At 45.0% G+C, this 14,740-nt stretch overlaps 1 protein-coding gene across 3 annotated transcripts in view; it reads left to right on the forward strand.

Annotated features, from left to right (window-relative positions):
• Window positions 1-627: 627 nt before the first annotated feature.
• The window catches only part of gfi1b (growth factor independent 1B transcription repressor), a 31,959-nt gene continuing 17,846 nt past the window's right edge, over window positions 628-14,740 (forward strand). For 2 of the 3 annotated variants that reach the window (XM_048613774.1, XM_048613773.1), the window contains exons 1-4: window positions 628-762; window positions 8,486-8,650; window positions 11,663-11,928; window positions 14,307-14,444. In XM_048613774.1, the coding sequence (XP_048469731.1) occupies window positions 657-762; window positions 8,486-8,650; window positions 11,663-11,928; window positions 14,307-14,444 (675 nt within the window). In that variant the 5' untranslated portion in view covers window positions 628-656. The remainder of the gene's footprint in view (window positions 763-8,485; window positions 8,651-11,662; window positions 11,929-14,306; window positions 14,445-14,740) is intronic. The other variant, XM_048613775.1, reaches the window with a different exon arrangement.

The raw sequence follows: 14,740 nt of genomic DNA on the forward strand, positions 1-14,740 counted from the left end.
TGCCCCCTCATCTCTCCCTCTCCCTCTCCACCCCTTCACCTCCCTCTCTCTCTCTGCCCCCCCTCACCTCCTTCTTCTCTCTCTGCCTCCCTCATCTCTCCCTCTCTGTCCCTGACTACCTTTTGAAAAATATCTGTTCACTCCCTGGAAACAATTTTGAGAATTCAATCTTCCTCTGCTTCAACGTGAACAATTCCACTCTCCTTGTGAAACTGAAGTCCAAGATAACAAGGAATATCTTCTCTCAGAAAGGAGTGAATCTGTGGAATTTTTTTACCGCAGAGGGCTGTCGAGGCAGGTTCGTTCAGGATATTCAAGGCTGAGACGGAGAATTTTTAATCAGGAAGAGAATCAAGGGTTATGTGGAAGAGGGCAGGGACATGGAGTTGAGGATTATCATATCAGCCGTGATCCCATCGAATGGTGGAGCAGACTCGATGGGCTGAATAGCCTACTTCTGTTACATGTTATGAAACTGGTTGTCAGATGGAGTAGATGGTGGGCTACACTGTAAAAGCTTGGAAAATGAGATTTTTGCTTGAGTGTGAGGTTAGGATAAATAAACAATGGGCCCAATGGCTATCCACATCTTGTGTTTGGCTGTTTCAATTGATTTTGCTTTGCTCTCCCCAGTCTTTCTCCAGAGGGCTTTCGCAATGCCACGGTCATTTCTGGTGAAGATAAAAAAAACTTACCATCAGGTTCGCTCCACCGATGATGAAGTGTTTCCCAAACTGGAGCCAGCACCATCGCCTCCTGCTGGTGAGTTTCCTTTAGGACGTGGATAACGTGAGGTGCATTGTCCCATGTAGCTGTGGATGTGTGTGTGTAATAATGGAAGGGCAATTCGTCAACTCATTATGATATCATTACCCCCATCTGAGGCTCTAGCTCCCTCCAAAGATCCAACTTTAGCTGGTCTCATCTTTGATCCATATTTCCCTCCATACTTTCTACTTTTTAAAAATTCACTCATGGCGTGTGTGAATCTTTGGCTCTTGTTCATCATTAATTAAGAGTTAAGAGTCAACCACATTGCTGGAGTAAGGTGTTGTCCAAGCCAGGTAAGGACAACAATTTCCTTAAGGACCTCGGTGAACCAGATGGGTTTTCTCCAACAATTGGCAATGGTTTCAAGGTTACCATTAGATCCTTAATTCCAGATTCCTTTCGTAATTGAATTTCGAGGACAGGAGCAGGGATGTGTTGTTGCAGTTATACAGGGCCTTGGTGAGACCACACCTGGAATATTATGTGCAGTTTTGGTCTCCTTTACTGAGGAAGGATGCTCTTGCTCTCGGGGGAATGCAGCGAAGGTTTACCAGGCTGATTCTGGGGATGGCGGGACTGATGTATGAGGAGAAACTGACTAGGTTGGGATTGTTTTCACTCGAGTTCAGACAAATGATGGGGTTGGGGGGATCTCATAGAGACTTATAAAATTCTAACAGGATTGGACCGGATAGAAGTAGGGAGGATGTTCCTGATGGTGGGTGTGTCCAGAACCAGGGGTCACAGTATGAGAAAATTCAAGGTAAATGATTTAGGACAGAGATGAGGAGACATTTCTTTACCCAAAGAGTGGTGAGCCTGTGGAATTCATTACCACAGGAAGTAGTTGATGCCAAAAATATTGGATGTATTCAACAGGCAACTAGATATAGCACTTGGGGTGAATGGGATCAAAGGTTATTGGGAGAAAGCAGGATTAGGCTATTGAGTTGGATGATCAGCCATGATTGTGAAGAATGGCCTCCTCCTACTCCTATCTTTTATGTTTCAAATTCTACTGTGGCTTGATTTGAACCCTGGACCTAGAACATTAACTATGTTTCTGGATTAATTAATCTGGTGATAATACCACTAGGCCATTGCGGCCCCAATTGTTCTTCTCTCTTATTCTTCCACTTTCTGTTTCCCTTTGACTTTCCAGCATCAATTTTTTTTCTTTTGCATTTCTCTGCATCCTTTGCCTCACATTTGAAGGCACTGTTAATCTAAAAGTCTGGTGGAATGATAGCCTTTACAAGTGGAAGCTGGAATGCAATGGGGAGGTTTTGTCATAACTGTACAAAGCCCTGGTTTGACCCCACCTGGAGCTCTATGTACCTCACATCCTGGGTGGCCATGAATGAGTGTAGTGCAGTTTCACCAGAATGTTGTCACGGCTCTGTAGATGAATAATGAGGACATGGCACATTGGCCAGCTCTGGTTGAGGTGAAATCTTTTCCTGGATGGTTCATCACATGACTTGCTCCCACCCTCCAACCATTGGTCAGCTAATACATGGTACAATGCCTTCCTACTCCAATGGGAAAACAAAAAGCCTCATGACCTATTTGGATGGTGTCTAACTGTCAGCCAATTGGCCTTTTGAGTTCCTTTGCAATATTTAAATAGCCTTAGCAAGTAATATTTTCAAGCAGGAGGTAGATATAGATCTGACGCTAAAGGGAACAAGGATAGAGGGCGGGGTTGGAGCATTGAGTTCGATGGTCAGCCATGATCAAATTGGATGGCAGATGAGGCTTGAAAGGCTGAATGGCCTACTCCTGCTCCTGTTTCTGTCCGGGAAAGAGAAAATGACAAAGATCATTTTTTTTAAACGGCACTCTGGTTTTCCTCCAGGGTTGTTCACACCTGTCCTGGCGACTGGTCTTTTCTCTGTCCTCTCATGGGATGTGAGCATCACTGGCCCATTTCTGTTACCCATCCTTAATTGCTCCTTGAACCAAACAGCTCTCGAGTCCATCTCTAAGAGTTAGCAATTAACCGCATTGCTGTGAGCTTGGAGTCATGTCGACCAGACCAGGTAAGGGAGGCAGATTTCCTTCCCTAAGGAACATTAGTGAACCTGTTGGGCTTTTAACAACAATTGACAATGGTTTGTTATTCGGCTAAACCTCAATTTCCAGATTTGTTGATTGAATTGCAATTCCACCGGTTGCCATGGAAGGGGTCAAACCCGCATCCCCGGAGCATTAACCTGGGATCTTCAATCCCTGGAGACTGCTGGCCAATCCTGGAGCGTTGGCAACCGTAAATTGATTGAGTTGAGGATTTTAGGGTTTTGAAGAAGAATTGATTGGGTAGTTAGAATTGATTGGGAGATGCCTTCTTTTAAAACAGTGTCCCCTCAGTCTAGATTCCCCCATGAGCAAAGTTTTAAGGGAAATGGGCCACAGGCAGATATATGGAGCTAGGCCATAGATCAGTCATGATCTTATTGAATGGCAGAGGAACAGGCTCAAGGGGCTGAACGGCCTCATCCTGTTCCCAAGTCGAAGGCTGTGGATGCCAGTGAAGAGTCATCCAATGGGATCACAAAGTTTCTATCCACTTTCTGATTGGCTTGTGGAGGTGGATGTTGGTCATGTGATTAAAACATCCATTGAATCAGATTCGGCAACAAAACTTGTTGGATGCCAAGTGATTGTGGGTCTTGTGTGTACCCAGCTATAATAAGGTAATAACTTCAGGTGAGGGGGAAAACAGACAAGAGAAAAGAAACACTCTCTTCCAACATGGAAATATTTATGTGTAAACTCTGTGTTGATTATTATTAACTTTTTTTTGATGGGGTGGGGTTGATTTAAGGGATAGGAGTTGCAGCTTGTGTTGCTAACAGTAAACACCAAAGAGCATTATCTTTCTACAATCAGCACCTACAGCTTTCACAGCATTAAAGATTGAAAAAACCTTAGCTCCCAACTGCAGCTGCTGCTAATGGGCTGGAAAAATGATTTGCATGAACCTGGGATGGGAAGCAATCTCCGTTGTGTAGCATAAACAGACAGGCCATCCAGATCTCCAGAGGCAACTGGTTGGGGAGGGGGAGAGAGAGATGGAAAGGTTGATAGTCGTTTTGTTGAAAATTCATCCCAACAGCAGGTGTCAAACTGTGATGTTAATACAAATAAAACAAGGTGTCATAATTCATGCAGATAATCATTCAAATGAAATAAAAAATAAAATACAGCCCTAACTGGAGAGGTTGAGTAGTTTGGGCCTGTACTTAATGGAGTTTAGAGGAATGAGTTGCAAGCTTATTGAGACATGCAGAATTCTTAGCTGACTTGACAAGGGAGATATGGCCAGATTGTCTCCCCGTGTGGCAGAGTCCAAGACCAGAGGGGCATCATCTCAGACTAAGGGATCGCACATTTAAGACAGAGATGAGGAAGAATCTCTTCACCAGGCAGGAGTGAATCTGAGGAATTCTTTATTGCTGAGAGCTGCCGAGATTGGGTCACTAAGTATATTCTAGGCTCAGATTAACAGATTGTTAATCAGAAAGGGAATCAAGGGTTATGGAGAAAAGGCAGGAAAGTAGAGTTGAGAATGACCAGATCAGCCATGATCTCATTGAATGATAGGGCAGACTCAATGGGCTGAATGGCCTACTTCTGCTGCTATGTTTTATGGTCTTATTGAAGGGTTCCATAATGATGAACTTTACCATATTTGGAAAATGCAGTACATTGCAAAATACAGGTTTCCTTAATTTTCAGGATAGAAAATGAAAGCCTGCTTGCAATCTACATTTTGCTTTACAGTCCATGGATAATTTGTGGTTGGTTTGAATTTATTTAATTCCCAATCACTTACAGACTCTGAGTTTTGTAAAGTAGGGGATCGAAATCCCTCCTAGTTCATTCATTCTCTATTTGTGTCAGAAAGCTTTGGAAGCTCAGTCATTGGGAATGTTTAAGACTGAAATCATAGATTCTACACGTTGAAAACATGGGGCCAGTAGAGGAAATGACATTGAGGCAGTGGCTCACCTATGATCTTGTAGAAACATAAAAAATAAGAGCAGGAGTAGGCCATTTGGCCCTTTGAACTTGCTCCATCATTCAAAAGGATCATGGCTGACCATCTAATTCAGTCTCCTGTTCTCACTATCTCCCCAATACCGTTTAATCTTTTTAACCCTAAGAGCTTCCTTCTTGAAAACATTTGGCCTCAACCGCTTTCTGTGACAGAAAATTCCACAGGCTCCCCACTCTCTGGGTGAAGACATTTCTCTTCAAACTCAATTGAATGGCAGAGAGGACCCTGAGGGCTGGAGTAGTTCACTCCTGCTCCTTTTTATTGAATCCTTGAGTCCTAGACCTTCTTCGGAGATTGGTGCCCTTTTCTCCTTGATTTCATCACAGACAGTTACTCTCGTGTGGTTGTGGCAAGAGATTCTGGCCACGGGAGGTGAGATTCAGGAGTTTTCAGGCATCGATGTGGGCAAGGTACTTAGGTCAAACTGCTGGGAAGACTAAAAGAGAAGGACCCACCCAGCATCATACACACAGGCTGCAGCGGTTCGAGAAGGCAGCTCACCACCATCTCTCACGGGCAATTAGGGATGGGCAATAAATGTCAGTGATGGTAACATTGTGTGAGGAAAGTAGAAAGGTCCCAGATAAAGTGTGAACGGTGAGTAAAAGGAGCAGGGGACAGTCAAGAGGGCAGCATTTGAAGAGTGTAGTGATTTTGGAGGTTGTAGTGTTGAAGGAGGTTATATTGAATTGGACCCTTTCGGTGTAGAAACTGGGGTGATCAGCCCAAGCTGCGGTATAATTCACAATGTAAATGGAGGGTGTGAGAATTTAGAAATTAGCAGCACAAAAAAGGACCATTTGGTCTGTCACGCCTGTACTTGCTCCTTCTTAGAGATTTATGTCCTGGGATTGTGAAAGGCGCCAAGCAAGTGCATGCTTTTATTTTTATTAAAGACTTTCCACGTCTGCTGTGTCCTTGCCACTGCTTCCTCTGTTATGAAGGAAGGGAACTTACTGCAGGGATTAAAATTGTGTTGATTGTTTTTCACACTATGTTAGAGGTTGGAATATGGATCTGTTAAACCAGGGCACTGTATTCAAATCAGTCCCATTCAAATCACAACATAAAAAAACCGAAAGAACTGCGGAAGCTGTAAATCAGGAACAAAAACAGGAGTTGCTGGAAAAGCTCAGCAGGTCTGGCAGCATCTGTGAAGAGAAAATCAGAGTTAACGTTTCTGAGGAAAGGTCACCGGACCCGAAACGTTAACTCTGATTTTTTTCTTCACAAGATACTGCCAGACCTGCTGAGCTTTTCCAGCAACTCCTGTTTTTGTTCCATTCAAATCACGGCCTGCTCAGAGTGAAGTGAGAGGTGGAGACAGGTAATTCCAGCAGTAAATGGGTGTTCAGAAGGAGGGCTGCGCACAACAAGGTGATTAAAATGAAGGTCTAAAGGGAATTCTTTTCCTAGGAATTCCAGCACAGACACAGCATTCATCATTATCGAAATAATCTTTTATCCCATTCACTCTTGTGTGTGTATCGTTGTGTTTCCCCTTAAAAACATCAGTCACCTCAAATACTGTGTGGTAGCAAATTCCACACTTTCTTCATTGTGTTTCTCGGTATCTATACTACATACATTTTTCCCCCAAAAATGTACTTTATTTGTGTAATTTTAAAAGGTACACGACCAAACGTTGACTTGAAAATCATAAAAGTTGCAACAAAATTCAAACGTACAAACAGGAAATAGGAACAGCAGGAGGCCATTTGTCCCCTCCGCTCTGCTACATCATCCAAATAAAATCCTGGCTGTTCTGATGGCTCCAAATTCCCTCCTGTCCTCCCATAACCTTTCAACTCCTCGCTTTTCAAGAATCTATCCACCTCTGCCTTTAATAATGAAGAGTCTGCTCCCGTCACCTTTTGAAGAAGACTTCCAAAGACTCACGACCCCTCTGTGAGAACAAATTTCTCCTCAGCTCTGTCCTAAACAGAAGACCCCTTATTTTTAAACTATCACCCCAAGCTCCTACAAAAGGAATCATTGTCTCCACATCCACCCAGTCGAGATTCTTCAGGACCTTGCCTTTTTCAATTGCGTGTCTCTTAACCTTCTAACCTCCAGCAGATACAAGTCTAGCCTGCCCGGCCTTTCCCCATAATAGTCACCTATTGCAGGTATTATTCTCACAGACCTTTTCTGAACTGCTTCCCAATGCATTCACATCTGTCCTTAAACAAGGAGACCAATACTGTACACAGCATTCCAGATGTGGTCTCAGCAGTGCCTGGTAACAGAAACAGAAACATAAACCCTCTCTCTGTTTTTGATTCAATTCCTTTCCTAGTCAAGAATAACATTCTGATGACTTGCTGTACCTGCGTATTAATCTTTGGTGATTCACACATGAGGAAACCCAGATCTCTTGGTATCTCAGGGCTCTGCAATCTCTCACCATTTAGATGATATGCTTCTTTTTGCAATTCTTCCTGCCAAAAATGGACAATTTTACATTTTCCCACATTGACTCCAAACAGCACATCCCAATATCAGGATCCTTCAAACAATTGTAATAGCCTTAAAATGTGCAGTGTACATTCCTTGTCAAGATTACAGCCCAAGGCAATCTACAATTGCCCAGCTCCTCATTGTACTATGGATGAAAGACCTTAGACAGTGGTCCTTTGCCACTGCCCCTTGGCAGCAGCTGACCCAAGCTTTAGTGCGTCCCTCAGCACATAGTCCTGGGCCTTGGAATGTGCCAGTCTGCAACGCTCAGTCAGGGTCGACTCTTTACACTGGAGTTCCAACAAGTGTCAGGCAGACCAAAGAGTGTCTCTCACTGAGTTGATCATCTTCCAGGTGCAGTTGATGTTTGTCTCAGTGTGAGTCCCTGGGAACAGCCCTTAAAGCACAGAGCCTGGTGTCATGGAGCTTCTCAGGACAAACCTCGACAAAATCCACTGTATCTGTAGGAATGATCTGCTGGGAAGGGCCTATCTCACCACAAACCTAGCCACGTCTTGGTGTTTGTTTGACAATTCCGTAATGCATCCGGGTGCCTGTGCCTACAGCTTTGAGATTACCTCCCTGACTCACTACCTTATGTGACTACTTTAAGACAATCCTCAAACTGAGCTTTTGGTTTCTGGCCTAATATCTCCTTGTGTAGCTAGGTGTAAAATTTTATTTTATAATGCTCCTGTGAACTGGCTTGGAATGGTTTGTTATATTAAAGGTGCAACATAAATGTAAATTGTTGTTATGTATTATCATCAGATCGTAGAATGATGGGGGACAGAAAGAGGCCATTCATCCCTGTGCTAACTCCTCAAAGAGCTTTCCAGTTAGGTCCAATCCCTCTGTGTCTTCATTAAAGTCCGCTAGATTTTCTCCTCTCAAATATATTCATTTAATTCTCTTTTAAAAGTTCCAATGAATCAATGCCCTTAGTCTTGGTTTCTCCTACAAACAGTATAACAGTGACTACGTTGTTAAAATACTTTGTTGACCATAAACCTCCAATAAAAAGCAGCATAAGAGTGAGGTTGAAATTTTGGGCTGAGTTGGGAGGACAGACAGAGGAGTGATGGAACTTCTTGGAGCTGAAGCAGAAGATTGATATAAATTATGACAGACCCTGTTTCTTCCTTGCAAGATTTAAACAAAACACATCTGTTTTTTATTGCTATTCCACAGATTCAACTTCTTGGTCTCCAGGACATTGTGTAGAACCCAAGGCTGGGGTGAAAGGTCATGACACCCAACCTGGGTGGGAGGGGCTCCCATGGGAGAACAGCACAGCCAATGAGAAGGCATCTCCATGTCACATGACCAAGGACACCACCCACACCTTCTGTTCAGGTAACAAGGCCCAGTTTCCTATTTGTGAGCAGGAAGATCCCACCATTTAAAACGGAGGGGTTTTGAGGAATGAGATGGATTCAACAAGGAAAATCTCACTGATGTCTGTTAGGGAAAAGAAATCTGCCATTCTCACCTGGCCTGGCTTATATGTGACTCCATACACACAGCAATGGAGTTGACTCTTCTCTCCCCTCTGGGCAATTAGGGATGGACAATAAATGCTGCCTAGCCAGTGATACCCACGTAGCATTGATGAATAATTTTTTTAAAAACTTCCAGACATGAGTTTCATGATCCCAATTTCCAACTGAACTCACAGTTGAAGGGAAAATGAAGCTAGTATCACCCTGGTTAGACCCCACTGGGAGTACTGTGAGCAGAACAGAGCACCACACCTTAGGAAGGATATATTGGCCTTGGAGGGAGAACAACGTAGGTTTACAGGAATGATAACTGGTCTTCAGGGATTATGTTATGAGGAGAGATTTTACAAATTAGGCCTGTTTTGTCTAGAATTTAGAAAGTTAAGGGGTAATCTGATTGAAGTCTCCAAGATATTAACAGGAAAATACAGGGTAGACAAAGGTAAACTGTTTCCACTGGTTGGGGATTCTAGAACTAGAGGCATAGTCTGAGAATTAGGGTCAGACCATTCAGGAGAGATGTTAGGAAGCACTTTGACACACGAAGGGTGGTAGAGGTTTGGAACTCTCTTCCACAAATGGCAGTGCATGCCAGATCAGTTGTTAACTTTAACTCTGACATAGATAAATTTTGGTGAAGCAAATGTATTAAGGGATCTGGGCCAAATCCCTGGGCCATTGAGTTATGCCACAGATCAGGCATGATCTCGTTGAATGGTAGAACAGGCTTGAGGGGCTGAATGGCCTCCTCCTGTTCCTATGTTCCTATTAGTGGCTTTCATGACTTCAGAACTTCAGGTGTAATTTACAAAAGACTGCAGTCAAATTGCCCACAGAGAGCTCCCACAAACAACAACCGTATGATGCCCAGGTAATCTGATGATGGTACTGTTGGTTCAGTAATAATTACTGGCCTGGACATCATGACGTCCTCCCTCTCCTCATTCTCATTCTTCTTCTTCTTCCTCTTCAAAAAACTGACCGTGGAATCTTTAACATTTTCCAGAGTGGGGTAGGCTCTTTAGTGTCTCCTCTGACAAAGCAGCACTCCTCCTGTGGCCAAATCATGATCATATGACACCTGACCACATGACAAAGGTTCACATGATCAGTCATGTGACACCACCCCCATTGGTGTGTCAGAGTTCCCACTGAGCCAGATGTGGGAAGTGTACTGAAGATGGAAAGGCAAAAGTTGAAACTTGACTTTAGGTTGTGCCCTGAGGTGGGTAGAATGAAGAGGTATCTATTTCTATGATCTATAATCTATTTCAAACTTTAATTCTGTGGTACTTTCAAACAGGATCCAAATCCCGCTGTGTTTTGCGTTTGTATATTTTTGTGTTGTATTCCATACTGTGTCAAAATTGAATCTAAGAAGCTACAGAAAATAGCATACACAGCCCAGACCATCACACAAACCAGCCTCCCATCCATTGACTCCATTTACACATCTCGTTGCTGAGGAAAGGCAGCCAATATCATCAAAGACCCCTCCCACCTCGGTTACAATCTCTTCCAACCTCTTCCATCCTCTTCCATCAGGCAGGAGGTACAAAAGCTTAAACTCGTGCACCAAAAGGTTCGAGAACAGCTTTCTCCCCGCTGTTATTAGATTGCTGAACGGATCTTGCTTTGTGCACCTCCTGTGCAGCTGTAACCTAGTATGCCCCACTCTGTTCAAGCACCCTACGATCCATATATCCTTGTATATTATGATCTGCCTGTACTGCATGCAAAACAGAACTTTTCACTGTACTTAGGTACATGTGACAAGAATAAATCAAATCAGATCAATACAAAGTTAATGGTGGCGTACAGATTGTGAGTTGCCAAAAATAATTACTTCCATGACAGCTTTTTGTCTGGGAATTTGCCTTCATGGGATTAACACTGTACCTTTGAGCTGTGTTTCTAACCTGGCTGAGATTCCTCATCAGATCGATTGACAGTGTGCTAACCAAAATGGGAGTTATTTGATACATTGATTTACACTGAACTTTTCTGCAATCAGCTCACTCATGTTGTTTAGATTTTGCTGTGGAGTGTTCTCCGATGTGCCATTTTTCCTCCATTCACTTCTCCTGACCCCTGGCTCTGCCTGGCACAGCTGGAGTGGCCCTGGGCAAAGCTGCAGATCTCACGGCTGTTCAGCGGGTGCCCTTTCAATTGGGCACCACTCACATTGCTGCAACCACGATCCAAGCTGCTTCACTGAGAAAAAGCCAGCAGTGACCTGCCCAAACCCACATCATCCCATTCACCAAACACGTCCCTCCCCACGCTCCCTGACCTACACCTTCCCCTCAAATTCTTTTTCACCTCCCCGTGTTTCCAGTCCCTCTGGGCCTCATCCCTCGTTATCTCTGCAATCGCCTTCAGCCCTCCCTGCAATCCCTCAGTTCTGGTCACTCAAATCATTACAATGTGGACGCAGGCCATTCTGCCCATCAGATACACAATGACCCTCTGAGGACCAACCCACCACTCTATCCCTGTATCCCTGCATTTAGCATGGCCAATCCACCCTAACCCACGCATCTATGGACTGTGGGAGGAAACCAGAGCACCCGGAGGAAACCCACACAGAGACGGGGAGAATATGCAAACTCCACACAGACAGTCATCTGATCATTGGCCATGCAATACTTTGGGATGTCCTGATGTCTTGGAAGGTGGGTACAGGAATTCTTTTGATCAAATCTGAATGAGTTGGCCTTGGGAAGAGATTGTGTTGGGAGGATGGGTGGTGGGAAGTGGGGCATTTGGAGGTGAACTTTCAAGGGATGTGCCTCAGGCGAGGCAGGTTTGGAGTTGCTGAAGGGCCAACGTGGTATAAATTGACTCTTGTTCCTTCCTGTTGCAGAGTCAGCTTCTCTAGCTCCGCGATTGGCCAGCAATGAAGATTGCTTGCTGTCTCCAGTCTCTGCGCCCGGTTTCCCCTGGGGTCGATTCCAGAATGTGTATGATTTGTGCCATCTCTCCTCTGGCTTTCCCTCCTCTCTCCTGGTGGGCACAGCTGATTTGTACGGATCCCGTGTTTCGAGACCCTTGGAGATTGACCAACCGATTGACTACAGCACCCACTACAGCTCGGCATCCAGCTCCTACAACTGCGTCAAGTGTAACAAGGTAACAGCTGCTGGGAGCACTTCGGAAGAAGGTTCAGAATGTTCCGTCTTGTTGCTGATTGGTACAAGTCATGGTCCTGGCCTGTTACAGTGAAATGGTGTCTCTGTGGGGAACTGTCTTACTTGGTGGGTTCAAGTCCCACCTCAGAGTGCTGAGTGTGTCCTTGAGGGTGTACTGTACTGTTGGAGGTGCTATCTATTTTAAACTACCTACAGCCCTTTTCCTTTCATAAGATTTGGGCATCACTGCAGAGGCCGACATTTAGTGCCCATCCCTAATTGCTCAGAGGGCAGCTAAGAGTCAACCACAATGCCTTGAGTCACGTGTAGGCCAGACCAGGTAAGGACAGCAGTTCCTTCCCTACGGAATGTTACAGAGCCAACTGATATTTGTCCGTGGTCACCATGACTGAGACCAGCTTTCAATTCCAAATTTAACAATAATTTAAGTATTAAAGACTTAAATTCTAGCTGCCATAATGAAATTCAAACTCATGTCACAGAGTCTTAGACATCTACAGCACAGAGAAAGGCCCTTCAACCCATTAAGTCCATGCTGGTCAATAACAGTGGGGAGGCAATGGTCTTGTGGCATTATCGCTGGACTGTTAATTCAAAGACCCAGATAATGTTCTTGGGACCTGGGTTCAAATCCCGCCACAGCAGATGGTGGAATTTGAATTCAATAAATATCTGGAATTAATGATGACCGTGAATCCATTGCTGATTGTCGGGGAAAAACCCATCTGGTTCGCTAATGTCCTTTAGGGAAGGAAATCTGCTATCCTTACCTGGTCTGGCCTACATGTGACTCCAGCCCCACAGCAATGTAGTTGACTCTTAACTGTCCTCTGGGCAGTTAGGGATGGGTAATAAATGCTGGCCTAGCCAGTGATGCCCTCATCCTGTGAATGAATAAAAAATAAATAACCACTGAACTATTCTAATCTCATTTCCGAGCACTTGGCCTATAGCCTCAGCATCACAAGTGCACATCTAAATACTTCTTCAATGTGATGAGGGTTTCTGCCTCTCCCACAATCACAGGCAGTGAGTTCCAGATTCCCACCACCCTCTTGGGTGAAAAGATTTTTCTCACATCTCCTCTACACCTCCTGCCCCTTCCCTTCGATCTATGCCCCCTGTCACTAATCCCACTATCCAGGGGAAATGTTCCTTTCTGTCTACCCTGTCTATGTCCGTCATAATGTTATACACCTCAACATGTCCCCGCTCAATCTCCTCTGCTCTAAGGAAAACAACCCTAGTCTGTCTAATCTTTCTTCATCATTGAAACTCTCCAGCCCAGACAACAACCTGGTAAATCTCCTCTGCATCCTCTCCAGTGGGGTCACATTCCTCCCATAATGTGGATTCCAGAACTGCATACAGTACTCTCGCTGTGGCCTAACCAACGTTTTATATAGTTCCAGCCTCACCTCCCTGCTCTGAAACTGAATGCCTCCACTAATAAAGGCTGGTATCCCACATGCCATCTTAACCACTTTATCCACCTGCCTTAGGAGACTGATGATCATGCACGCATTCATCATGGATTCCCTTGCCTTGTTAGTCCTGCCCAAGTGCACCACCTCACACTTATCCAGATTGAACCCATTTGCCACTAGCCAGCCTGTCTATGTCCTCCTGTAATCTGAGGCTATCCTCCACACGATTTACCACCCTGCCAATTTTCCTATTATCCACAAACTTACTGATCAACTCAGCTACATTCAAGACAAAGCCATTTGTATTTACCACAAGCAGCAAAGGGCCCAACACTGGTCCCTCTGGAGGCTCAATGGACATATTAGGGTACATTACCCTGAGCCTGGATTTATCAATCCAGTGTCATTGCCATGACCTGAGCACCCAACGCTCTGGTTTGCAGGACCAGAGGAATGCTCCCTGATAACTTGGCCAATGTTAATCCTTTAACGCACAGCACAACAAAGGAGATGTCCTGGCTGTGGTGTTAGTGGGGTCTTGCTTTGCTCAAAGTGGCAGTTTTGATTGACTCTCAGCTTCTCCCAAGACCACAGCACATCCCACCTCTGACTGCACACCATTGGCAGGCATGTCAATGCTTGGGGATATCTTGAGATCCTGGAAGAGGCTATGGATTTGGGAACCTGTCTTTAGAAGGTGTCTGTGATATTTCTTTTTCCAAGGGAAACATGAATCCTACCCCATCCCTGGGGATCCTGGGATTTCCTTGGTTTGGTCACCTTTACCAGTGAGACCCAGACTGGTATACCTCCCCTCCCTCAGGGTACGTGCCCTGGGTCGCAGTGTGAATGAACTAATGAATGAATTAATTTCCTGATGAAGCTCTCTCTGTTGAGACCCCTGTATTAACTGGCCCAATTCTCCAACCAGGTCTTCTCCACCGCCCATGGTCTTGAGGTCCATGTCAGGCGGTCACACAGTGGGATTCGACCTTTTGCCTGTGACTTGTGTGGGAAAACATTTGGTCACGCAGTCAGCCTGGAGCAACACATGAACATCCACTCACAGGTACCCATCTTACACTCTATAGCAACCTCATCGATCAGGGTCCTCAGTACAGGGGGCCGAAAGGAGCGGGACCCTGTACCCCAGTGAGAGTCAGCTCCTTCAGGAGGGGAAAGGAGACCCAGTATCCCAGTGAGGGTCAGCACCTTCAGTAAGGGAGGGGAGACCCAGTAGAGGGTCAGCCCCTTCAGGAGGGGAGGGGGTCCCGTACCCCAGTGAGAGTCAGCTCCTTCAGGAGGGGAGGGGGGACCCGTACCCCAGTGAGAGTCAGCTCCTTCAGGAGGGGAGGGGAGACCCAG

Source organism: Rhincodon typus, chromosome 28, assembly GCF_021869965.1.
Source record: "Rhincodon typus isolate 14 chromosome 28, sRhiTyp1.1, whole genome shotgun sequence".
In the NCBI taxonomy this organism is placed as follows: Eukaryota; Metazoa; Chordata; class Chondrichthyes; order Orectolobiformes; family Rhincodontidae; genus Rhincodon; species Rhincodon typus.